The sequence below is a fragment of the Cryptomeria japonica genome, chromosome 10 (genome assembly GCF_030272615.1).
Source record: "Cryptomeria japonica chromosome 10, Sugi_1.0, whole genome shotgun sequence".
NCBI classification, from domain to species: domain Eukaryota; kingdom Viridiplantae; phylum Streptophyta; class Pinopsida; order Cupressales; family Cupressaceae; genus Cryptomeria; species Cryptomeria japonica.
In genome coordinates, this window is record NC_081414.1 from 193670865 (window position 1) to 193698712 (window position 27848).

The window sequence follows — 27848 nt, forward strand, 5'->3', positions numbered from 1 at the left end:
TCTGTTTTTTTTGGTTTTGGTAATATTCTTTGTTATAGGTCTGGGGTGTGTGTGTGTGCCGAAATTGAGGCGTAAGAAAGCTTTGAAAATGATTGAGAAATGCTTAAATTTGCTCAAATGTGAGCTCGCAATCTGTGAAAATGCTGCATTTTGATGGGTTTTTCGAGCTCTGTGGTCAAGATTTGAAGGACTTGTGTTTCGCTGAGAATTTACTGCGCTTATTTTGCTTCTTTTAACGTTTTCTGCAAAACAAAACTGAAGATTTCATGCGTCGGGAGATTTTCTTGGAGCCAAGAATGCATAAGGAGCTGCAGAGAAGAGAAAGAAGGCCTCCGAACAGAGATTTAGATAGTAATAAAGAAAGATATTTTGGATCTTTGGAAGAAAATCTCGGAAAAGTGTTATTTGAATGCTTGGAGAAAAAATCATTTTTTATGAATGCGCGCAGCATTAATTAGAAGAGTAGTAAACGGAAGGCTTAAAGGCTTCAGTGTGAGATCCCATCATTTTATTTATTTTTTGGACAGCTTTAATCAATATTACGCAAGAAGATTTTTTTTTGTTTTGTTTTTGTAAAGATATTTTCATGTGATAATAATTTGAGGCCTGATTTCAGATTGCAGAGAACAAAAAGTCTGAAGATACTTTTTTCTGGTGGAATTGGAAAATACTTGAACCGGCATGCGGACGGGGAAATTTAGAGGCCGATTTAGAAATGGATAAATTGCTGTTAAATTTGGCGGTATTTGCGTAAAACGGTTTCATTGCATGATAGATTTGATGGAAAGGAATCGTGAAGGAAGACGTGGAGGTAATGGCAGTGGAAATGTTTCTTCCAGCCGCCGACCTAGAACGTTCGGGTTCAGGGATGCTTCTGGTATGGCTTTATTTATCTATTGAAGGAAAAAGCTCAGATTAAAAGATTAGTTGTGACTAACGTAGTGTTATTTAGATTATTAGATTAGTTTTGCGGTTTATGCACTTTTTCGAGACTTTGCCGTATTTTGGCCAAATGCAATATTTTTGGTCCTATTTTTGTTAATTCGAGCATTTTAACTGCACTTTCGGTGAAACTTTGCTGTATTTCTGGCCAAATGCAATGTTGTTTTTGGTCATTTGGAACATTTTAACTACCTTTTTGTTTTTAACGGAATTCAAGGTTGGGTAAGTTTTTTCTTTGTAAATTGTGTGCATCTGAGTGGCTGGGTTTAGTCAGGCCAAATGATTTTTTGGGTTCTGCTGAATTGAGCGCACTTTTCCCTTAGCAGAAGATGAGAGTCAAAATTCTAGATTTCATTCCAAGAAAGAAAGCCATGGTTCAAGGAAACGGAAAAATTGTCGAAGTTCCAATGGGGAATACCATCTTGGCCAAAGTGAGGAGAGGGATGAGAACTATGAAGACTCTACTGTAATGGCTGCTTCTGAAGAGGATGACGATCTTCCACCGCCTACAGTTGGGCGACAGGCAGGCAAATTGAAGATTCACTTGAAGGTGTGGATTTTCATGAGATGAGATTGCTTTTAGTATCCTTTAGGTCAAATTGGTTTGCAGGGTCTATCAGGTTGTATTGTTATGGGTGCCTAGTTCTAAAAACACTCTACCTAAGTTATGTTTGAATGTTTTGGTTTCTTATTAAATGTACTAGATTATGTTGAGGGCTATCTTTATTGCTCGATTTAAATTTTGGAATCATAAAATTGTATGTGCCTGTTTTGTAACTTTTGCAGAATACTCATGAGGAGGTCAAGCCCATTGTAGTTCCCCGTAAGCTGCGTACAGGTTTGATAATTTTTCAACCTCATTTATGTAAATTAAAAATTTTGTCACTTGCTATTTTAATTTCCTTATATTATTTGTCTAGGTTCATATGGAATGAATTTTAATCCTAAGCAATCTGTGTGATCAGCAATGCTGAAACGTTACAATGAGTCAGCTCCTAAGTCTCATAATGAGACTAGGAGGAAATTGAACATAGAATTTGCTGTTGCAAAGGCAACTACTTCTTGTTCTGGCGCAGCCCCTGAAGCTGCCCAAGATATGGTTAGTATAGAGAAGAGCGCTTAAACCATTTTTGAAGTGGGTTCTCTCTTAGCTTTTAATTACACACTTTTTGATTCTAATTTTTCTGTAAATTTGTCATGCAGAAGCTTAACAATCACAAAATCCATTCTGACAAACATCCAAAGGTCTGCATTTCAGTTTGACTACTGGCAATAAGATCAAATAGAGTACTTAGATAATGCTGGATTTAGTTGGTGCTTTGGGTGTGCGTTGCTTAAATTTGGACTGATTCCTGCAGGTATCTTCATCGACAATATCAGAACAAGAAGCTGAAGTTGCAGAAACTTTGTTTGATCTGGCAAGAATGTTCTCAAGTCAAGCAACAAATTCTGAAACAAAATCGCAATCCAATTCAGAGATGAAGATGGGGCCAAATCATACAATGTCACCTCTATCATCTCTACAGCACTGTTCATCACCTGTTACTACCAGGGCAGGTTCTCCATCTTCAAGCCATAACTTTAGTGCATTAGGAGGTATGAATTTCACTTAGTATGAAGTTTAATTTCTAGTGTATTTGTTCCAAATTTTATCAGAAAACTAAGGGATGATGCTTTTGGGTTTGCAGCTTCAAAAAGAAAGCACCCTGATGTCTATAAGTCAAAAGATGCTGGAGAGGCTGTGGGTGATGCTCAGTTCACATTAACTGCTAAACGATGCTTGTCTGCAAGTTCATTGGGAACAGCTGCTGAATCTGTGGATGCTGAGCAATTGACTGACACAAGACCGTTGCAGACAGAGGCGTGCGCTGGTCCTCTAGCAGAGCCCTTAGCTTTCTCTATGGTAGCCTCAGTAGCAATTTCCCCCAGCACAAGTGCTAATGCTTCCCTCACACCCACACAGATGTTGCAAACTGCTGATTGCTCCAAGATCGAAGAGAAAACTTTTCAGCGAGAAGAATCTGATAATCACACATTCATACAGAAGGTCCCAAGCACCTATAATGTTTTAGAGAACAAGAGTTCTGTTACCAACTTTAATGACGTGAAAAGTGACGCTGAAAAGGATATCAAAGCTGTTGGAAACTCAGTTGAAAAAGAGAATCCAACAAAAATAGAAGCTGAGAATGGGCAAGTCTTAATCCCATCTTTCTCATAATGGATATTTTTCATCTTTGATTAAATATTGAATTTTGTTCTACTTTAACTGTTTGATCTGCACTGATCACAGGCTACTGCAGTTGCCTCTTGCCAAAAGTAACTGCCCTGGCAAATCAGAAATTGATCTGATGGTGAGACACAAATTCTCTTTTAAAACTTATGCTCATGGTCACTATGTTTGCCCTCTTTCCGGCAAAGCTGATTAGTCCATATAATGCTTAAATCCTATAAGAGCTGTTAATATTTGGGGCATTTACATTTGTTTTGGTAATTTCTGATTTAATGTTTTTTTGTGTAAACTCCGATTAATGCACTGATAAGAGATCAATCTTTTTGAATTATACGTTTGCAGGCTCCTCCTAAACCTGGTGATGAGATCAATGACATTATGAATATGAAGAAGCTAGATATCAAGGAGAAACAAGAGGTTTTTCTTCTGGAATTTATTCTATGTAGTAAATTGATTTAAAAACGGAAAAAATGCCAAATTTCATCTGGTTGAAAAATTGTACTACAAATTCTCAGACTGGTTAAAGGTATGCATTTGTTTTATATTGATTCTTCTAACTTTAATGAATGTTCTCTTGCAGGTTGATATTGAAGGATATGAACAAAAAGACAAGACAATTAATTATCAAACTTCTGAACAGGAAAACCAAATGACTGTGAAGATAGAGCAAGATGTGTGCAAATATCAGGAATCTGGGAAAGCTAATGAACAAACAAAAGATACATCTGATCAAAGCAATTGTCTGGACAGATCAAAACATGATGTTGGTAAAGAATCGCCAAGAGGAAGTGGGAAAAATGTTAAGGCAGACTCGAGGGTGCAGAGAGGAGATAGATCTGGTATAATTGATTTGCATAGCTGACCATGCAAATAATGGAATTTTTTTTAGGAGGTCTTTACTTTGGGTTCAATGATTTTAACTATTATTTGAATTACCAGCTTCAGCAACAACATCAATGCCAATTGCAGTAACTGGTGTAACAGGCCCAACATTACCCTTATCTATGGGACTTTCTGGTTGGTCAGCAGGACTTCCTGCATTAGGGTATGAATATTTATTTTTTTGTTCATTCATTTTCAGTTTGGATTTTGACACCGCAGCAAGTTGTGGCACTTTAATTAAATTAGATCTTGGGATAAATCATTTATAATTCTTATTGTGTGACAGATATTACTCTCCAGTAGCCGCCGCTGCCGCTGCAGCTGCAGCTGCTGCTTGGCCGTCATCTCTACCTTTGGCAGGAACTTCCCCAGTTGACGAGAACATCAAACTACCATTGCCTGTAATAACAAAATCTTTTAATTTATCTCTTTTTTGAACAAATGTTGCATGCAGTTAGTTTTCAAGTAACATTTTATAGAACCACTTCTGTTAAGTAGAAACTAATGAATGTGACAATTGAATGGAGTATGAAGTTAAATGGATCCTTCTCATAGATGGTATTATTATACATTATGCAAGATCATCATTCAGGATTCAACTGAATAGTTTCCTGTCAATCTACATTGACACATATTTCATGAGTAATGCTTCACTATACAATCTCTAATTGCACGAATGGTCCACTTGGAACTCATTGCATTCAAGTGATTGTCACTAGGGAAGTACTGGGTCTTCTCTGGAAGTCGCCCATTCTAGTACTACTCCAGTTCAAGAGTGCTTAACTATGGAACTTTTCCCACAATCAATCCCGCTTACCTTGCCATCCTATCTGCAAAAAAGTATAGCAAGTATTATTCCTTACCAACCGTTATTGTGGAGATCACTAGCTCATTCATTGTTATACAATTGGCGTTTCTGTAGGGTACCATTATGCAACATGGCTATTTTGGATTCAGCTGTGTAATTTCAAGTCAATTTGCATTCCCATATTTAAAGAGTAGTGGTTCACAAGAAGATACATACGCGCATCACCCCAAGTATACCTTCATTCATTGTGTTATACATCATATAATATATCCTATTTGCCCAATGAGGACATAATGTCACATGCTGTGGTATTATAATAATCTTGGATATGCAATAGCTTGTTTCCAGGAAATATGTCCAGGCTGCAATCTTGTGCTTTAACTACATCGTGCAAGTGTGATTATATTTCTATTTTGTTTGTTTCTTCTCCATCCTCCTCATATCCACCTATAATTTGTGTACTTTCATCAATCCATCTTATCTCAAACCTTTTCTAGTTCTAGTTAGGTTGTCTCATTTGTTCAAGACACTAGACCAAATAAATTATAATTATAAGAGTACGTTTAATTTGTGGCCAAGGTACTGGTTATTTTTATGGAGTAGACAATGGTCATTTTGGTATTAATGATGTATTTCTAAATGAGGCAGTTCAAGGGTAGGATGCAAGCTTTGATGGATATAAATTTATAATCCCCAATAAGATTTAGGGTTTTATTGTCATCTCATTTGTGCATAGATGACATATTGTCAACGAGCAAAAACTTAAAAAAGTGCATGTCTACTGACTGTCATCCCATTGCTCATGACTGTAGCAGTTTGTTGCATTCACCTTTTGGGCTTTCAGCTGTCAAAGAATTTTAAATCATCTGAATTGAGTTTAATGGCCCCTTTAGAAACATCCTTAGATATACCCAAGAGATAAACATCTACCTTTTAAGGTGTGTATTAATAGAAATATATCAAAGGGAGAGTTGTACTCACAATAAGTAGAGCATTGACGCAATATATTGTATATAATTTTATTCTGTTCAGACATTTGCAAATACTTTGAAAGAGAGACAAGTTTGACGTCTATGCAGAAATGGAGAAAGTAGACCATAGGTTTGGCCTGGAAATATAGAAAATAACCTTAACCAATATTTAAAATCATGCATTATGGTACAAAATTTGCCTTTATATACATGGATAAAGGTACCTTTGAATGATTACCAAATTGGTATCTTTGTGATGGGATTTTCATTTTATGAGAAAACTAAATGCTGGTTAAGAATAAGAGCATATAAGATATTAAGGATGATGGTGGAGAGCCAAGTGGAAAAGATCAATTCTTTTGATGATCTATATAATAAATTCTATTATACATAAAATGTAGAAAACATCTGCCATATGCAAAGTAATATATTCAAGAAGTTGCTATGTGATGTTTCTAGATGCTAAAGATAGTACTATCTTGTCTGAATGGCAGAAAAGCATTTTCAATCAAGATGTTCATAAAATAATCGGTTATTTTATTTCTAAGCAAAGTCATAGTTTTTTCATTTTTTTCAATTTCTTTCTTTATTTTAATTGTTTGCCCTTTTTTATTTATTTTATCTCTTTTTAATGTTTGTTCTTTTGATTTGATTTTTTCATTTTCTTTTTTCTTGTATTTTTCTTTCTTTTTCTTTTTTTCGTTGGTTTTCCTTTCCATTTTTTCTCTTTATTTTGTTCTTGTTTACTATTGGCCTTCTTGCTCCCTTGATCTGTGTGCATCCTTTCTCTCCCACTCTTCTTTTTATACTTTGGGTCTGCAACTTCACACCTATTGATCGTTTGGCTCTCATTATCCTGAATCCCTGATGATGGATCATGGAGTGTGATCTGAAACATTGATACAAAAATCTTGCACACAATTTCCAGAAACAGCTATCTATATTTACTATGGATTGTGGAAATCTTTTATCTTTGATAAAAGAATATCTATCACAAAGTTTAAGATTTGTTTTTGATTTCTGGCATTTTTGCATCTCTCACAAAAGAAATGCTTGACATTGTTTGTAATGTTGATAGATTAAAATCCATAAAAATATTGCTTGATATGTGTTTGTTTTCTTAATCCATCTAGAAGATTTATTGGAAATAATGAACATAGGAGTTGAAATTTAGTACTAATAGTAACTTAATTATCGATTCAGAATCTCCCTATAATTAATACAACCAATTATGTCATGTCCTCACCTTAATAACAGTTTCCACACCGCCCTTAGGATGAGTTTAGATGTAGATATTCAGAAAATTGTCCTCTTGATTAGAGTTCACGATTTTCTTCTAAGGTTGTAGGTTGTCAGTTAAGGACTTAAGCATTCTTAATATTCTTTCCCCTTGATCGACAAACTTTGAGTCTCAATAAATCAGTGAACAAAGCAATTTTCCTGGGCTGATATATACACAGCAGTCACTTTACAAAGCATATATAAATATTGTTAAGGCAGTGATCTTTATATCCAGTAAGATAGCGATCTTGTTATTAATTAATAGAATACCATGATTTCACTTTAAAGAAGTCCTGATCTCTATTGTGATTAAGATAGTGACTTGATAGTTAACAACTGCAGTTCATTAGTAAGAGGCGCAGGATAGTTGTGAAGAGATGCAGCCTTGGAGGAGGGTGTGTACATAGGACAAATGCATGACTCCTCATTGGATAGAAGGGTATATAAGGCAGATCCTAGTTGGCATCAAGGATCATGAATCGAACAGCAGAGAATAAAAAAAGACAATCAGATATAAAAGACAGATCTGATCGGAGCGATATTAAAATAGTCAGCAGTCTTTCCACAAAGAGCTGGGCATGATGCATATATAATCTTTATTATGCTGTGTCCCTCATAATGTTATTATTTCTACTATTATTAACAATATTAAGGTTCCTTTACAAGCTTTCATCCAATCTGCTGTTCCACTATGGAGGGGAGATGTGGGCATATAAGGAAAGCAAGTAGCCTGGTGGTCCATTCGAGTTAAGTTGGAAGGCCAAATGATGGATGTAATTCTGTGCCCTTGAACTTGATGGATAGGCTCAAGGCACCTTTTTTGATCTCCTATAGACTTCATAGTGTGGATGGGTTCATTGGGTTAAGCCTAAAGGAAACCACATGCACATTATGTAAACTACAGTTATAATTAAGATAATGTTCCTAACCGTAGTAGGAAAGATTGATCTTGTATTGAACACGATTGAGTATTGAACATGATTGAGGGGTCTCAATCAGGATCTAATTGGTAAAGTTATACTTCTAACCATCTTACATCTCTTATTTGAAAGGAATTCATGAATTTAGAGCAAAAACTAGGGCATTTACAAAAGGGGACATTACAAATTATCACAAAAATACAATAATAATTTTGCGGGGAAGGTCCAATTGCTTTTGCAATTTGGTAAATCTACATCTGTATCTATATTGTGGAAGATCACATGGTTCCCAAATACATCTATATGGAAGTTAGTGCTCCTTTTCAACAATTTGCAAATATTGATCTAGAATCATCTTGAAAACAAAGAATTTACCGAGTTAAACGAAAGGGCAAACTTCTGTTTGTAAGTGGCAAGATCACCCTTGTGGTTTTCTCTTTTTGCAAATTGGTGGTTCCTTTATGTGTTGCGAGCGTTTCTGATTGTGAGGGAGGCAGTTGCATTTATGACATCAAAGGTTTTGCCTAGATTTGACATGAAGTTTAGTAATTTAGTGATGGCTAGGAAATCATGTGTCTTCCAATACCTAATGGCTGGGGCTCATTTTGTGCACAAAAGAACCTATAGCACTTGTTAAAAGAAGGGGACACATCCCATTGTAAGCATAAAGGTGTATGAGTGAGTGTTGAATTCAGTTGTTTGTATGTTTATGAAAGTAAGGTGGTAGAGACCTGAGAGCAGTAGTTGATTGCTATAAGTGCACTCTATACCATAGTTTGAAGGCTTGTGTGGATTGCCACAACATGCAAGTCCATTTTGAAAATGCATAAGCCTCATATGCTGAGTCCAGTCTGAGTTCTTGTTGAGTCCTGTCCATGTTTTGCACAAAATCAGCCAAGTCTTCCCAAGTTTCTGTGTTGGACACGACTGTGGCCAAAAAATAAAACTCACATGCCCGATTTCAGTTTTCATTTTTTGCCGAGTCACATATCTGAGTTAAAATTTTGGGTTGTTAAGCTTGAATTTTCCAACTATGCTCTGCACAATGCACTTTGTGGTTACATGTTGAAAGGAGGAGGGATGTTGGTCGACATTTTCAAGTTGGTTTTTGTCACAAAAGAGTTTCCAGGATAAAATTGCTTTGTGTCTGTTGTTGTTTTGCAATTGAAATTTAATATTGTTTCTCATGTTTTTTTCCAACCACAATTCACACAGGATCTTGCACAAGTTACATTGTAGTTGCTGTCAAATTGGAGTTTAATTGAAGTGGAAACAACATTTAATTTAGTAACTAGAGAAATTACAAACCATACTGGTATTATAGTTGTTTGATCATCAGGTATTGTGGAAGTGGTTATGTTGATTTGGATGGCAGTAAAATGTCCAAGAAAGAAGAAAGCAAGGCTTTCTACAATAAAGCAGCATCAAGATGTGAGGAAGATGGCTAGAGAAGGTGAAGAGCATCTCTGAAGAAGAGTTAAAACATTGTAATCAAGCCTAGACTATTTGATGAATTCGCAAGATGGCTTAACAGGCAACAAGAGCTCATAGCAAAGTATTGAGCGTCCATAAGCATGGTGGCTTGTGTTCTTGCCAAGAAACTTGGGAGTGGAAGAAAAGAAGCCCCAAGAAGAAGATGAAGAAATTTTTTTTATTGGGGAAGAGGTATAGACTAAAGTAAAAAACTCCACTAGCTTCTTTCCATAGTTCATTTTATAAAATGGATCCTGAATCAGTAGACAAATAGTCAGTTTTAGTGTGCATAAAGTTATGGAGGCCTAAAGGATACCTTTTGTATGTCATAAAATGGAGGTTCATGCTATAATTTGGTGAGAGCATTTTAGTTTCTTCAAAAAGTAAGAAATATAATTGTAATTTGTTGGAATTAATTCAAAGAGATTTTTTTCTTTGTTTTTAATCCACCTGGGCACAAAAGTGACGAATAAGTTAATTTAGAGGGGCATGATCAAAGCATGCAAGATCATACAGCAACCATAGGTAAGCTATTTTGATGGACTTGGACATGGAAGATGAAGTCAATTTTTCCATATACATGGGTGATCTCCATTCACACATAAGGAGAAAAGTTATCTGTAGCAAGCCAAAAGCATTGATGAAATTTATGGAGGCATGCTACATTGAGGAAGAAAATAAGCAACGTGAGGGAGAATCCTCTAAGCAAAATCAGTCATAAAATGAGCTATAGAAAGAGCAAAATGTGCCTTTCAAATCCAATGCAAAATGTAAGAAAAATGCCATCAGCATCTCTTTACATATTGTTAAATATCCAAAGAATTGTTTACTTTATCGTGTTTAGATATGTTCATGCAATGTCTTTGAAGTTGCATCTGTTCTTGCATCCTAAGAACTAGACCAAAGAGGACTGCAAGAAGTCGATGACATTCTTGAAGGAGGGAAAAGAGGTGGAGATAGAGGGTAGTTTGCATATAGATGAGAAATTGGTTGCATTGCTATCAATGTGGTTGACTCAAAGCAGGAAAGAGAAGAAATGGTCAAACTTTTCCAAATCAAAATCTGAATCAAGAAGACAAAGGTAAATGGACTTATTGGGACTTAGTCTAATTTGATTTCAGATGAAATTTTTATGAGGTTTGATATCAAAACATATGATTGTCCACATCCATACTTGTTGGGTTGGGTGAAAAAGGGTATGAATATACTAGTGACTCGGCTATGACTCGCCAAGGCCAACTCAACTCGTGACTCGGCTATGACTCGGCAAAATAAAAAAATCCTTGAAATTAAGAGATTTTTAACAATTTAAAACTTGTTTCATGCACCCATTATTGAATAAAGCCCAATTATAATGTGTGCTAACTTGTTATGCCATGAAATGCACGCTGGTAGAGTATCTACTTGTTTGGGGCTTCTGTTTAGTATTTTCTTTGGCCAAATTGAAATTTTGGGAGCACCAACATGAGACATCATGAACATCTTCACTTGGAAACTGTAAGGAGTGCTTGTGTATGGTAGCATTAAATAGTGTGCTTGTTGAACTTAGGTTTTACCTTGGGACTATAGTTGACCTTGGTCTTTCTTGTACCTCTTAGTTTTTAGGCTATATATATGTTGGATGGAAGGGGGAATTGTGAGGCTAGAAGGGTTTGAAAATATGCTCCTCAGAGACATTTCCCTTGCCAAAAATAACCTTGTGCCCCATGAGGGGAATTTTTGGGATGTGGGGACAGGTAGGAAATGTCCCCAACTCACCCCCTTTTTTCAAAATTTTAAGAAACATCCCTGTTGTGAGGTACTCACACATCGCCCTGTTGGAAATGAAGACCCCCACTTTTTGCTTTCTAGGGTTAGCTCTTTTAGTTTTGTTGTTGGTCGTTTTAGTGTCTTAGCCTTTGCATTGAAGGGATTGAGTTTCTTAAAGGTCATCAAATCAGGTGGATCTCCTCAAGGTGGAGTGAAGGAGGTTAGGTCAGTTGAGCGATTAGGGGTTATTTAGATCATTCCTAGGGTTTTTGTGTACTATCTGGTCATGCTTCAAGTTGCTAAATCAAACCTTGGTTGAATCAGAATGCATAGTGTCCTCCTAGGTCCCGTTCCTTACATCAAGCTCAGAGTGAACTCGCCTTAAAAGTCTGGAATGTCATCTTGATCCTGAAATGGCCTGAAATTTGACTAAGTCTAGAAATTTGAAGGATCCTCCAAAAACTAGATTTTGCATTATAACTCATGGAGGTCCGAAACCACTCTCAAACATCTTGACAATATATATGGAATATAACTTAAAGTATAAGAAAGAGAAAAGACATAAGGAAATGTCACTTATACTTAAATGTTATATTCGATATATGAATCCTGACGGAGAGACTAACTTGTCAAACAAGTCAAAACATTGACCTGTCGTGGCCGAGGCTTGGAGCTTGGACTCGGCGAGTTTTGCCATAACTCGCCGAGTCAGAGTCCCGAGTCAATAAAACTTGCCGAGCTTGGCTCGACTCGCCAACTCGGCGAACTCGCCTAACTCGCGGCGAGTTTGGGAACTCTGCTAGTAATCAAAAGAAACAAAATCAATTTTTGACTTTAATTTAGATTATGTTAATCAGAGGAAAAGTGTTGTGATTCCACTCAATGCATTTGATAATGTGTTTAGGGGTCCTTGTATGTATGGGATACTCTCTTCATGAGCTTGGAAAGCAACTACAAATATGTCAAGGATGTAATTTTATACCCTAGGTTTGTTAATCAGATTTATATCCTTTGATTATGCCCTAGATTGTAATCAGATTTGTGGCAAAATAAGTTAACATTCAGTAAAATCAGAAATAAAGTAAGTAACCAGTAGACAAACACACATACCCTGGGAAAACCTCCAAGGAGGAAAAACCCAGCATTAAAGACCCACAGGTCAGATTATATATTTTCCTCTTAAATCACAAGTACAATACTTAGCTTCTCTGTCAGATCTGATCTTTTTGCATAGCAGATCTGCACTTCTAGGTTCTCCAAGTCTGTACAAAACAGCCTACGTCCTCTTGGACAATTTCGCACAAGTCTGGATAATTTCGCTTTCTTCCTTGTGAATTCGCACCTTATTAAGCAGAGCTGTTTCACCTTTCTTGCAGAATGAATGAGTGAGTTTGACTTGCAAAATGTCTCTTATTTATACGCACCTTTAACTCTTAATTGCAAGTCGGCCTCCTTTAGATTTTGGCGCCAATATATTTATTATGCTGCGTGTGTATTTAGGATAGCGTGGAGATTGGGCTGGGCATAGATTAGGGGTCACGTTACCCTAGGATAGGGCCCAAACCTAAAGGGGTTCGGATGTTGCCTTAAGGCAATCCGAACCCATACATAGCCCTAGTTACAAACAACAAAGGATAGGGTTCACTATATCATCAAAGTACACCAAAACAAGTCCAATCTTGTGATGGTAATTGCCAACCAAGCCAAAAAGATTTTTTAAGCAAGTTAGTGATTTTGTTTACTTCTTTTGGAGGATAAGCGAGATAATGAGGTATAAAATTCTACAAGTGATTATGCTAATAGACAATAGGGGCTTGAAAGATTCGGAAAGTGTTCCAAGCTCCCTAAAGCTAGCCACTAAAAGTGAAGTACAACATGATATTCATTTTCTGTTCACTTTTCCTCTACAAAATACAAGCTTGTTTGGGAATTCAATTTTGGAGTGTAATAAGGCAAAGAGACAACTTTAGTGGCTTTTCAAGTAAGGGGTTAATTTGCCCAAGTATTAAACCATATGGGACCCATACTCACAATATAGAAGGATGGCTCTTGGAGGATGTAGACAGAATACAATGCATTGATGTAATGTCCCCTTTTGTAAATGCCCTAGTTTTTGCCCTAGATCTTAATCCCAATTAAAATAATAAATGAAAAGAGATATCATCTACCATTTAGATCCTAATTGAGACCCTTCAATCATGTTAGATATAAAATTGATCTTTCCTCCTAGGGTTAGGGACATTATCTTAATCATCATTGTAGATTACATAATGTGCATGTGGGATTCCCTTAAGGCTTTTCCCAACAACCCATCCACATTATGAAGCACCGGGAGATCATGCAAGGCACCTCAAGCCATTCCATCAAGCCCAGGAGCATGGAATGACACCCATCATTCGGCCTCCCAGCCCCACTGGGGGTTACTCAACTCGAATGGACTCTTATGCTACTTGCATTCCTTATATGCACATTCACCCCTCCATAATGGGATGGCAGATTGGCTGAAGCTTTAAAAGGATCTTCATCATCTTTAATTATACATATATGTATATTAGAAGCAATAGATTATCTTCATACATTCCTACTTCCTATCAAATGGAAGACAAATTGAAATAACCGATCAGCCAAATCATATTGCAATGCATTATACTTCATATCACAGTATTTGACAAGTATATAGACTCCTGTTTGATATATTATTTCCGAGTCTGCAAACTCTTGTTTGATTGATTGCTGATTTCCACTTCTTCAATGCCTATTGAATTCCATTCCCTCCATTTTATATCCTCATATCCCTATGTGAAGGGAGACAATTGCATAGAAGGGAGGTGTTGATTCAGGGGAGGGAGTACTTCTCACCAAAGGTGATGTCTCTTTGTTAACCACTCTTAACAACTTATTGTTGTCCTTTGTGAATGCTGTTTTCTATGCTTGACTATCGCTGCCTTATCAGCCTCTATCACTGCCTTTATAACCTCTGCTTTGTTAATGCACCGCTGCCTTGTAAAAAATTATCACTGCTAATTAATCGGTGCTTCTTAAATATTGATTGCTGCCTATTAAAGAATGACATTGCGGGACTTAGTCTTCTGCAGTCGCTGCCCTAATCTCTGTATTTATTTATTGCCAACCATACCTTTTAACCAGCCCTGTCAGCCTATTAAATACATTATTTGATTCTTTTAATTGAGGTTGGCCTTATTAAACGTTTGATCTTAATTTTTCATTGCTTCAGGTCCTCGGTTAGCCCAAAGAAACTAACTGCTGCCATTTAGTTATAGTTGTGGGTGGGCCCTAAATAGGTTAATAGTATTAAATTTATTAATTATATTTATCTTTCATTTGTCAGCGTTCCTTAATTGATTATTTTATCTTTTTATTTTATTATCTTCTTTCTAGGTCGGTCCTGCTCTTGTAAGTTTATGGCTGCCACCCTATTTATATAGCTGTGATTTCCCTTATTGACGGGGAAATGACAATTGAATAAAATTACAATCGAGGTTTAGGTTTCCACTCCCTAGGATAGATGACTTGTTGGAACATTTTCAACATGTTGAGTTGGATCTAAAATGAATAAATATGAATTTACATAGCAATCACTAGTTTAGTTTGGACATGTGGTTGAAGGAGTATAATTGAGAGTGGATCCAGCAAATTTTGAGGCTATCACAAAGTGGCCTACACCAAACACATAGCTTTGGTGGAGCAATGCAGTATATTAGGAAATTTCTTCCTTTTTTGCTCTAATTGCAACACCTTTGCAAGTGATTGCAACAAATAGTAAGAGTTTCTATTGGGGTTAGAAACATACAAGTGCTTTTGATAGTTTGGAATAAAATATCAGCCACTCACCAACTTTTGTTCTACCTAACTTGCAACAACCATTGGGAGTTAAATGGATGAGGTTAGCCAATTTCTTATTATTTTGGAGCATTTTCTAAAGCTTTAAGAGATTACTTAGTTCATGATAAGAAAATGTACTTGCTTGTTCAAGCAATTAAGAAATGGAAGCATTATTTGTTGGGCAAGGAAAAAATTATTCATACTGCCGACAGACTTCTTAAACATTTTGCAAGGATAAAATAAGTTGCAATAAGAAAAACACTACAACTTATGAGATTTCTTCAACATTTGATCTGGTGGCCAGATACAAGATAGGGAGAGCAAAAGTAGTGATGGATATGCAATTCAGGTCACCATTTACAAATCAAGTTTAAGCTTCTATTGTAATTTCACAAATTTAGCATTTCACACGAGGCTTATGAGGAAGCATACACACAAGTTGTAGGAATTTGGAGAGAGATTTCCAAGTAGTCGAAGACAAGAAGATTGGATGATGAAGACAAGGCTGATTTCTACCTCAATCATTGGTTATTTTGAAAAAATATCTGCACAAACAGAGGAAACTCTTCAACTTGTAAGAGAGGAGCACATATATACAAAACGTTTTATGCTATTTTGGTGTTGGAAAATAGTAGAAAATTAAAAAAGGTACGGGTATTTCTCTTCAATACAAGAGGAAGCTTCTAAATTCATCAGAGCGTATTTTATGTCAAAAGTAGGATAGAAATATTACATATGTGCTTACCTTTTCCTACTCACAGGAAATAATTTCTATGCATTTTCTAGGGGGTTTACCAATTTCAAAACATGGACATGATTATACTTGAGTGGGTGTGGATAGATTCAGAAAAATGCATATGGTAATCCTGTTTTGACAATCAAGGGCAACGAGACAGTAAAGTTATTCTTAACTAATAATGCTTGCTTGCATAATGGTTTGCTTAAGTCTGTTGTTTCAGATAGGGATTCTAGATTTTTGGGGAAGGTTTAGACCACCGTATGGAGTTAAGATGGATGCCAATCTGCAAATAAACAAATTCTTCCAAATTAAACTGATGGGTAAACAACAGTAGCTAATAGAACCTTATTACGACTTGTAAGAGGGTACACCATCAAGTATCCAAGAACATGTCATAAATCTTTGACATTTATTTTGCACTCCTAGAATAGGACAATTCATGAATCTGCGAGGAAGTCACCTTTGAATCATGTTTGGATTACCTTTGAATCATGTTTGGATTATTTTCCTACTAATCCACTTGATGTTGCATGTGAACACCAAGAAGATAAAATAGTTTCAAAGATGATGAGGGTAGCCAAGTTCAATAAGTGGATCAACGTATCTATTTCAAGGTTCCAGAACAGCCAGAGAGATCTCAAGCTAAGTACAAAGCAAGGCATGAACTATATTGTCTAAAGTACACTTTCAAGGCAAGGGTTAAGATATGGCTTTACTTGAGCAAAGAGAGGCTTCAAGGAAAAAACTTTAAATCTGTAAGATATGGGCCATTTATAATCTTTGTGCAGGATGGAGAGATTGCTTTCAAGTTTGATTCGCTTTTTTATATGAGAATGTATTCAGTAGTTGATTGTGAGAATTGTTACTTTGCGAACCTTCCATGCTAGATGATGATGAAGATGAACAATTACTACCTTCATTAAAGGATTCATGTTGGATGCACAAGCATTTTTGGAGGAGGATATGATGTTTCATAAGAAAGTAAGAGAAACATGCAGCATGCTATTAGTGTCTTCATAGTTGGGGTCGAAGGCAAGAAATCAAGACTAGCAAAGTTGTACTATAAGGAGAGAATGGGAGAACTCTTTCTATATCTCTTGTACTATAGAGCATTTGTGGGACCAAGATAGATATTTTTGATGCATAAGTATCAGGAAAACATCACCTCTTAACAAGCAATAATTTGACAATGTTCTTTAAAAAAGCACGGTTTTGTTTGTATAATACAAAACTACCTTGGTAGTTCTGTCCTTGTAATCCAGTGGTTCCATCTGTTTAAGTGGCAGTTTCCTAGTGACAGTGGTGGTTTTGCAAAGCTGCAGCTGCATTTGTGTCACCAACAACCCAGTTTGCGACATGGTCAGTTGCATTTGTGATAGTGGAGGCTATGTCCTACAAAGTGATTGTGTAGTTGGAATCTTGCAATAAGTCTAGTAATGGCTATGAAACTGCCTTTTCTAATTCCTGACCATTGGGAGTCCTTTAGTGCATGAAAGGATACCTCCAACATTTGGTACGAGAAGAAGACATAGCCCCTTCTAAGAATAAGAATAGTAGAAGCAGTGAATTCAGTTGTTTGTATGCTGAGGAAGGGGAGTTAGTTGATTGCTATAAGAATACTCCATTTTGTACTCTTTTGTAACTGTCCAAGATGAAGGAAGAAGGGAAATTGATAGATTGACACTTCTAAATTGGTTTCCCCATGTAGATGTTTTTCGGTGAAAATTCTCGTGTTTGTGTTTTGCATATGAAATATGTTTTTTTTCCTTTTTCTAGCAAGTATTCATACTAAATCTTGCACAAACTACATTTAACTCATTCTCATGTGGAGTTTAATTAAGTAGGAACATTGATTAATTTGTACATAATTGCATGCCAGATATTTTTAAAAAAGAGGTGTGCACAATTAACATTTTTGAGATCTTCGAATGAACAGAGAAGTGAAACCAAAAATATGGCATGTAAATTTAGATAATTACACCAAGCAGTGACTATAGTGGCAGCAGGTGGTGTAGTGTAATGGCGTGAGTGTGTGACCAAAAACAATTAAAGAGCCGGCATATAAAAATAATGAAAAGACAAAAAAAATAAAATATATTGTGAGAGAAGTTTAATAACTTTATAATAATTTAAATTAAAATAAAATAGCTCTTCAGTATATTAAAAATAAAATAGTTCTTTAATAGTTCTCAAGTAAAATGAAATAACTCTTAGTGAAAAAAATTGCTTTTCAAATAAAAACAGAGTAAACAATGCAAATAAATAAAATAAATTCTTAAACAGTTCTAAAGTAAAATAAAATAATTCTTAAGTAAATAAAAACAATTCTTCAATGAAGTCAAAATAAACAATGTAAATAAAATAAAATAATTTTTAAATAGTTCTAAAGTAAAATAAAATAAGATATCTTTTAGTGTATTTCAGATAGATGTATTTGAGATCTTTTTACTAGTTAATTTGAACCAAAGCATATAAAGTCCTTTATAGAATAAATAGGCTGGTGATACGTGTAGGCAGGCAATTGTATTTTATTAAGTGTGAGACATATTCACATGGGCTGCTTCTATTTCATTAAACATTCATATGTATTGCACATAGCTCTATATACTTCCTGTAGAATCTTCCCTGCACATCCTTTGTACTCTAAAGTATGACACATGTGATTGCAGCAAACCATATGTTTTTCATCGTGGCAATTGTGCAAATATCACCTTGTATCATAACCTAGTGACCATAGCCTCTAAATTTTGTCACTTCAAGGGCTTCTATCTTTTACTTGATTGTTTGGAGTTAATTCATGGGTGTTCTTCCTAGCTAAGTCACAAGGTTCGAATTCGAATTCGAATTCGAATTCGACAGCCATGAAATTCGGATGAAATTCGACAAGGGAAAAATTTGAAAAAAAATTCGGATAAAATTCGCCTTCTATAATTTTGTTTATTTTTAAATATATGTATACTTCTAATAAATTATCAGAATAGCGACCCTTGTTGGAGAAAATCCGAGGGTGACCCAGCAGTTGCAGACACCCATGACCCAATAGATACAAAGCATATACAAAGGATACCCACGACCAGCTGAGTTGAGTTTAGAGGCGGATAGCAGTGCTTTATAGAGGAAATTCGGTTAAATTCGATTTTTTTTAATAGAAGTTTGAAATTCGATTAAATTCGAACCTCATCCATGAAAATCGCCATATCTTGTGACTTAGCTTCCTAGTATACCTAGAAGATACCTAGAAGATTTTATGAGTCTTATACATTTTTTCCTAACTTGTAGAATATAGACCATTGAACAAGATAACCCTAACGGTTTGATACTCACCATGCAAGATCGGTAGTCCCATAGATCAGTTAAAATTGGAAATTAGTTTAGCAAAAGTGATTTAACAATTGGTTACCATTAGGTACATGTGGAAATTTTCAATGTTTGTAAAGTGCCCTATAATATACTGTTCTAAATGAATGGCTTGTCAAGCCTTTTGGTCTTATTCATGCCCAACATATTCAGATTGATTTTGATATTCTGTGGCAGGAAAAATTACAGGTCAAAATGAAGCAGCCATTCTTTGGGCTAATCTCCATTCAGTATCTGGCTTTGTACTTGACCAATATGGTGTACATGCAGACATTTTCATAGGATGGAAAAGTTTCCTTTATTGCATATATTCTACAAAAAATTATTTGACATCACATATGGTCTGGCCACTTTGTCAACTATTTAGTCAAAAACTCTTAGCATAAAATACAGCAACTAAAGAATTGAGCTTAAGGATACCCTTTTCTTATCTCCAGTGCTTTCTCTTCTTGAATTGCATTAGCCCTTCAAGATAGAGAAAAATGCAATTGATGTCAAAGACACTTTCTACAGAAAAATAAATCTACGTGACTTATGATAGTAATTCAATACATTGGTTTAAGAACACAGGGAATGGAGAAACTATATCCTTGATAAGGGCATAATCTTTCAAACTGATCATCAATCCATCATGTTTTTTAAATCACAATTGTAGATTTAAGAGCAAAGGCATCTTAAATGGGCCTCTTGCATTCAACAATTTCATCTCATTATCAAGAATACTTGTTGATACGTTGAGTAGATACCCTTCCAAGGTGCTCTATACCAGATTTGTTGCATTATGAATATTGGAAGTAACTAACATCATTGTTGAAATTCACATTTTGAACCCATTCACCTCTTTACAACAAATTTTAGAATCAAATAGAACATCTTTTTTTAATTATACAAGAGATGGTTTGGTAGAAATTGATTCAGCTTTGTGTTCCCGTTGGTTTAGCTTGCTTGATATTCATTCAAAATGTGCATCATATGGCGGTCAGTTTGGCACATGAAGATTTTGCAGCCTTTACATATATTTTTATGTTGGCCTTTTATGAGCAAGTATGTGGAAGATTCTATAAGATGTTCATTATACAATCGATCAAACCTTCTGATAGGAAATTTGGTTTGTACCAGTCAATTTTAGTTCCCTCAAGGGCTTGAAAATCTATACCAATGGAGTTTGTTAGAATATTGCCAACTACTCTTAGGAAACAAGATTTTATCTTTTGTTATGTGTGAAGATTTCTAAATGGCTATATTCATTTTGTGCAGCAAAACTATAATTGCTTTTTAAATCGCTGGATTGTTCTCCAGCATGTATGTTATCACTTTGGTGTAGCAGTTACTATTATAATTTATTTTCAATCATGACTTAATATTTCTTAATGTCTTTTGGAAAACCTTGTGGAAGCTTTTAGGCTGTCAGTTGAGCTTCGCTTCATTTTCTCACTCACAAAATTGATGGTTATTAGCTGCTCCTTTGGTTTAGCCTGTCCACATTTATGACAATGAAAGTAAGCAGTACCAATCGTCATGTTTAGTCCCAATTGAGCTGCCCATGTTTCTGCAGCTCACTCGAATTTGAGATTTGGTATGGGTGCTGATCCCTTTTTTCTTATGAGTTTTTGGGAGCTCTTCCCACAATTTCCTCATTTCACCTAACAAAGGAGTATGATTCGTTTGTCCAACATTTGGCTAAAATCCACGAACAGGTTCATGTTACATTGCTGAAGACTCCAGCCGAATACAAGGAACTCTTTAAAAAGTGTCAAGTCTCTCCACATTTTCAGATTGGCAAGTTTGGCTTGGTTCGGCGAAACAAGTATTGAAACAAATGTTAAGATATAATGTATTATGTATTGTTCTGATATTATTATGCAGCAGGCTTGGAGACAATGCTTTTAGGTTGGGCCTTCCTTCTCAGCTTGTTATACATGATGTGAATGTGATTCAACTTAAGCTTTATGAACCATCTTGGAGCAAGAGATCATCTCTCATCTTATGGAAGCCATCACATAATTTTATCCTCTTCTGGATAGAGATGCTCTTCTTGATGTTTATACATGCACTACTAGGTACAACTCCACTAGAGCTTATTTTTTCGTAAAGGGTTATTGCCAACTCAGGCTATGTGGATGTTCAATCAGCATTCAAAATGCTTTTCATATTTACAGCAGAATGAGGAACAAATTCCTCTAAGCTGGGAGGAAATGATAAGACACTGTTTCTTGGGATACTGCATTTTATTAAATGATGAGGCAGGGACATGAAGTATTGTAGTATTTCTGTATTTTCTTGTGTACTAAATACATCTCTATTGAAGTCTTCTAGAAGCTTCCTTATAGATTTCTCTCGTCCTAGAAGCTTCCTTGAGCATCAATTGTACTCTATTTACTCATAATACAAAATTACAAATGAGTTCACAATTTGTACAATTGTGGCAATCTCTTTGTTTGCTTCTCATTTTTGCAGTTCTGCTTATTTCATACTTGATTGAATTTGTCTTTGATATGCATTTTTGAGTAAGTGACTACGTGCCAAATTTCAATGTTTACAATAGTTTTTCCAGGTAATTTGACAAAGATTTTAATATATATGAAAAGAGACTGAGGATGATAGTGAACTAAGTGAGAAGAACCATGAATTAGAGCGGAGTCTGTATAACAAGGATGATTTTGCATAAATGGAAGCATAAATCTCAATGCAATGCAGTTTCTTGGAAATGTTGATATGGAAAATGGTAGTTGTTTAAAGACACTAATCTTCTCATAAATAATAAAATGGCATTGATGAAAAAAGGTAAAAAGTAGATCATTTCGTCCCTTACAAGGAGCATTTGTCACCAAATTAGAGATTCATATTTCTTATTTTTATAACAAAATTCTTGATATTAGAATATGTCCTGTAAAGAGACGCACTATTTGGCTTGCAGCATCAGGAGAGCAAAAGTTATCAAGAGATCGCTAGCCAATGTTGAATACTTGGTAATCTCAATAGCTGGATTGACTTGTTTATTCCTCTGTCAGGAGAATTCCTTGGGACTTGTCAATTAATGTACTCAAATATCTTACATGTTACGGATAATAGTGGAATTAGGAATCAATCAAATGCATATGGTGAGAATGTAATATTGTGAACAATAAAACTACAAAAGTAGTTTGCTTCACAAAAGTATTATGCTTTTTGCAAATTAAATTGCTGGTCCAAATGCCATTACCTAACTTTTTAGAGTGGCCCGATCAATCAATTATAGAAATTTTTATATCTTTTGTGGTTAATATCTCTTTAGTGGTACCTTCCATACCATTCCCTATCTTTAGTTGTAACTTATATTATTTCTTTTTGAATGTTCTCCCTTTGATAGGCCAACCCTGTAGTTTGACCCAATCCATGTTAAAAGTTAAGTCATCTAAAAGGTTGTGAACTCTTTGCAATGTTTTTTCTGTTATCCAAACTATTTCCAGATTATTTGAAGATTTGCAATATTTTTACTGTCCCCAAAATTTAGGTACTTCTCTTGACTTATTATAATTCAAACTTAATCTCATCACTAAGATTTTTCTATTCAGGATTTCAGATATATTATTTTTTCTTGGCTGCAGAGTAGCTTCTCATTCTGTTTGTGTGCTTTGTTTAATTTAACAAATTGTGTTCCGTTAGGAGAGATACGTTTTCTTACACAACAATCACTATTTTGGTGCAGCTTTTTCTCCAAACACGACAACCATTGAAGCGCTCTGCCACACACGTATATATAACTCATTTCATTGAATCTCAGCAACAGTTAAGAAAGAACCCTTTGTGGGCTGCAGCTTTTGCTGCAAATACTTATAATTTAAGCATCCCAATGGCACCGGGAGGTTTACTGGGTAATGCTCTTGGTCATGAAGTTAGAGGTTCTGGGTTAGGTGCAGGTACCGTTAATGGAAGAGGATATGCAATGTCAGCAGTTGCAAAGGATAAGTCATCTGAACCCTATGTAGATGTGGTTGGACGAAAGTCTCTTTCACAACAACAAACCCAAACAGCACAGCAGCAACTCTCTTTATTTTCACAGGTAGAATCTAAGATTGACTCTATGGTTTGTATACAATGTTTCTATATCAATTGCAAGAATTTTAAACTTTGCTGTGCATTGCTTTATCCAGACAGGACCACCTTATCTGTTTCCTGTTACCCAGTCAGCCTCCACTTCCACAGCTGGAAGTGATGCTGGAAGAGTAAATGTTGGGTTAGGTGAAGTCATGTTAAGCAATGGCAACTCTGCAACGTTTAGCAGTTCATCAGTTCAGGTTGCTCCAGTTGACACTGAAAATGGTACTTCAAACAAGGGTGTTGCTAGCGCTGCTGCTGTACAGGCACAACTCCTGCATTCTGTAATCCAGCGCAACGTATTTCCATATTCATTCTCGCATCAGCAATTTGGACCACTTTTTAGTGGACATCCATCTCCACAACAGGTTGGTGGTCTCAAATTTTTATTTTTGCACAACTTTTCTTGGACAATGGCACTGTTGTAAAAATCTAAAAACCGAAACCAATCTCTAGTAACTAATTTTAGGAGAGTAGCTAATTCTTTGGGAATGTTTCTTGCAGGTTGCTCAATATTACAGTAACCCTTACTTTGGTTCTCACTTATTGCAACCTCTAACTCCTGCACAACAATCGCAAAGTCTTTCTAATTTGATGTCAGAAACGACTGTCACTCAGAAGCAGCAATATTCCCAGGGATGCAATTTTGCTGCCTCCGGGCCTCTTCAGCAGGCAATTCATAATGCTGAAGCTTCATCTGTAGATCAGATCAGTAAAAAGGAGTGTGTAACAGTCAGTGGTATTCCTTCTGCTGAAGTCAAAGCAATAGCATCAAGAAGTGTTTATGGTCAGAATTCTTCCAGTGTGAATTTTCCTCCTGTACTTGCCGCAGGTATGGGCACATTTCCAGCTGAATCTCAAGATATAAGTAAAACCTTTGTTGGAAAGCAGGAAAGCAAAATGCAACAGTCGCAAACACAATTGCAATCCCAGTACCACGCAACACTAAAATGGCAGCCACAACAGGATATTGACACAGTTAATTGTGTAACTTCACCTGCAATGAATTTGAAAAGTCCCAATCCGTATGCATCAGAAGCAGTGTCTCCAATTAGTATTGTCAAAAATAAAGGATCTGATTCACTCCCAGCTGTTACATTGGTTATGGCTTCACAAGGCCACTCCGTTCTTCAGACTGCAGGTGATAGCATGACAGGTCTTGTTCACTACCAAACTGCTACTGATAAATTGCTTGTTTCTGGCCAATCATACAACTTCTCTATATCTGAAGGTCAAAAACAACAACAGCAACATCGCACACAAAAACAAAGGCTAGCTTCTGTTGGCATTGAAGATGACAAGGCAAACATTGAAGAATGCAGTTTTAGCAACAGCGGTTGTAAAGAAGACAGAAAATCATCTTGCAAACTCCAGCCAAACCAAACAAATATTCCAAGAGTTGACTTGGAGGAATCTCTAACAAAAAATGCTTCTGGTGCACCAAGCACTGCTGGTTCACATATGAATATGGTGGCACCAAGTTTTCAAGGTGCAGCTTCTAGCTATTATAATGTCTGTGCTCCTAGCCAACAATTTTATCAAGGCTCCAAGCAAAAGATAGTTCATTACAAGCCTGCTTCAAGCTCTAGTATACTGACAGCACCAGCCACACTAGATTCTACTATGGTTACATTTTCAGAAAAGACGCATTCTTACCCACCTACATTTAGTAAAATGCCTCAACAAGCATCATCATTTCTAGGGCATGCTGTGAGCACTCCCAATCAGGGGGTAAGGCGGGGAGGTACTCCTCAGGAGCATGAAAAAATTTCTCAACGATCGGCAGCTGGATCACCGGGACCTGCTACTTCTGGCTGTACAGTTCCAACCACAATTTCCTCCATGGAAAGAGCTCCAGGGAAAACGCCAAGGAATCATCAATCTGCAACGAATGTAGTTTCGTCAAGGTTACCTCCAGATTCATCCATCTCTTCTTCTGGTGTCACATCCTTATCTCCCCTCTCACCAGTTCCAAGTGGTGCTGTTACTGCTAAAAGTGCTGTTTCAATGAAAGATTCCCTCTCACCAAAGTCTTCATCTGGAAGCAGCTCAGGGAAAAAGACCTCGATGCCATTTCAAATGAATGGGACGACAATGTTGGGATCCAACTGTTTGGCTCAGAATGTGCCTTTAAAACCTTCACAGTCACAGCTTGTTCAAAATCAATATGATATTCATCAGCAGCACATTCCCTATCCATTCTTTCAGCAGACTGTTCAATCCATGGAGCCTGTGCAGAAGCAATCAACGGTACCACAACAGTATCATTTGTCCACTAATCAGCAACAAGCAGTTCAACTTCAGAAGCAATCTTTGACATCTAAACAGAACCTACAGCTTCGGCAGCAACTTTTTATGCAGCAAAATCCACTATATTTTCAGACACAGTCTCATCAACGTCTAGAAATTTCATCACAACCCCAAACCACACTTACACAGCATGTGGCAAAGCAAATGAAGCCACAATTCTCTCAACAGCAGATGCTGGGAGCTCCTGCAACTTCTTTTGGTATTGCAACAACTGCCGATTTGCCTGCTGCTTTATGCATGGGGACTTCAGGAAATACTTCTTTAACAGGAATGTCTGATGGAGTTGCACTACCACGTGGCACTGCAGCAGGATCATTAACACCTGCAAAGTTAACTACTGATATTAATAAATCATCATCTTGTTTTCAGAAGGCCAATGGTACCGGGCCTACATTTCTACCAAGTCACTGTGGTCCATTGAATTCTGTGGCTTCAACTCAGCAGCAGATTAACAGTAACTATACAATGTCTTCACCTTATTCAAATCTATTATCTCAGGCCACTTCAATTGCAGATTCAACACAAAAGTCTGGGGATGACATGCCGGCAACAAGTAATTGAATTTTTACATTGGCAATACAAATGTTCCAGTTTTGACCGGAGGGGATGATCATCTAAAAATATTTGTGGCCATGAAAGGAAATGGAGTATTGCTTCTACATGGCGCTCTTGCTTGAGTGATTTATGTTCTGCAAGCGACGATTCATTCTCTCTCAATAGTAACCAACTGAAAATGGAGGGGAAATGTGAGAACCAGACCTGTAAAATTGGACTTGTAAATGGACTTCTAGCTTCTAGCTGATATAGCAAAAAATATTCAATATAATGTCGCTGGAGTATAATTCAAGACAACTTAAATTATGCTCAATCCTGCTTTTATATTGATTTCATTCCTTGGTGACATGCTTTTCCAACTGGTTGGGGCTACGGTGGTACAACTACAATATCTATCGTTCCATAGTTTTTATCTATATCATCCTCTGGGGGTGTTTGCATTCTTACATATACCTGATTTGTGATTCACTCGTGTTGGAATGCTTAGAGTAAAACTTTCTGCATTCACAAAGCTTGTTCTCTTCTGGAGCACTAAGAACTCTACAAACGAGACAAGTTTGTTCTCTCAAGCTTTGTCTCAGTAAATTCAACAGAATTTCATATTCTGAAACACGTTTTTCACGTCCTTTTCCCATAAAAAGCACAGAGGTTATAACTGGACGGGAACAGAGACCATATAATTTTTTGGTTAGTTGGTAGGACAGGACTCCCGGTGGATTAGAAACTTCAAGACAAAGTTTGTCTTTCTGAAAGAGTAAATATGGGTAGTGAGACAATAAATACCATGATTGAACTATAATTTTTGTAACTTACTTCTTGTTTGAATGAAAAAGGAATATTTAACAATTGCATGACGATCACTTATTTTGGCATCTTGTAATCTGGAAGTTCAGTTGACATATGGCCATTTCCTTGTAATTTTAGGATGAGATTTGTTACAGTAACTACCTGTTTCACAGAGGATTTGAGGATTATGTGGTTTCAGACTTTAAGTCAATAAAATATTCAAAATGTTTTAGGATGAGATTTGTTACAGTAACTACCTGTTTCACAGAGGATTTGAGGATTATGTGGTTTCAGACTATAAGTCAACAAAATATTCAAAATGTTTAGAAAAATTGTTGCCTTTCCAATACACGTGGAAAATAAGCTGACAGTATGTTGTCAGTTATTATGATTTTGTCGTAAAGGTGGGAAGCAAAATCCAAGACCGCTTGAGATTTAGTTCTACAAGTTTAATGGAAGTTTGAGATTTGTCATGAAGTCCTTTGCGTTTGTTTGGAAGGTATATGGGTATTACCATATAAATTATTGCATGGCATACACAAATCCATATTTGCTTCTGCGTTAGTTTGCAAAATTGTATTCCTATGTTTTCTATACTGGTTTGATGAAGCTATCTCTTGATGGAACTTCCATTCTATGAAGCCATCAAAGGCGAGCCAATTGAGGAAATACTATTAATGGTCATCATAATTATGCAGTTGCTGATACGGCTACAAAAAATCTCAGCAACATGGGGGGGGATATAGAAACAATTTTGACTACATCAAAATTTATCAATTTTTCATGTATACTTTTTGGACTGGTTCAAAATCATGCGAAAATGAATGCACACAGAACCTCATTGTAACAATGCGGCACATCCATTAAGTTATATCCACAACAAAGATTTCATCAATTTTACTGGTGGTTGGAGAGGAAATCAATA

General features: G+C 36.3%; 1 protein-coding gene across 4 annotated transcripts; it reads left to right on the plus strand.

Annotated features, from left to right (window-relative positions):
- Positions 1–26986, plus strand: LOC131079129 (uncharacterized). Of its 4 annotated transcripts, none has more exons than XM_058017015.2 (16): positions 1–492; positions 624–877; positions 1266–1492; positions 1729–1780; positions 1908–2041; positions 2146–2187; positions 2301–2538; positions 2631–3132; positions 3233–3293; positions 3515–3589; positions 3753–4011; positions 4112–4217; positions 4341–4455; positions 22884–23237; positions 23329–23640; positions 23777–26986. In XM_058017015.2, exons 2-16 carry the CDS (start codon positions 769–771, stop codon positions 26141–26143), a joined length of 4953 nt encoding a protein of 1650 aa, XP_057872998.2. In that variant the 5' UTR covers positions 1–492; positions 624–768; the 3' UTR covers positions 26144–26986. The 4 variants fall into 4 exon arrangements, with proteins under 4 accessions (XP_057872998.2, XP_059068071.1, XP_057872999.2 ...); XM_059212088.1 differs by having other exon boundaries at positions 1–490; positions 617–877; XM_058017016.2 differs by having other exon boundaries at positions 2–492; positions 617–877; positions 1269–1492.
- Positions 26987–27848: the final 862 nt, after the last annotated feature.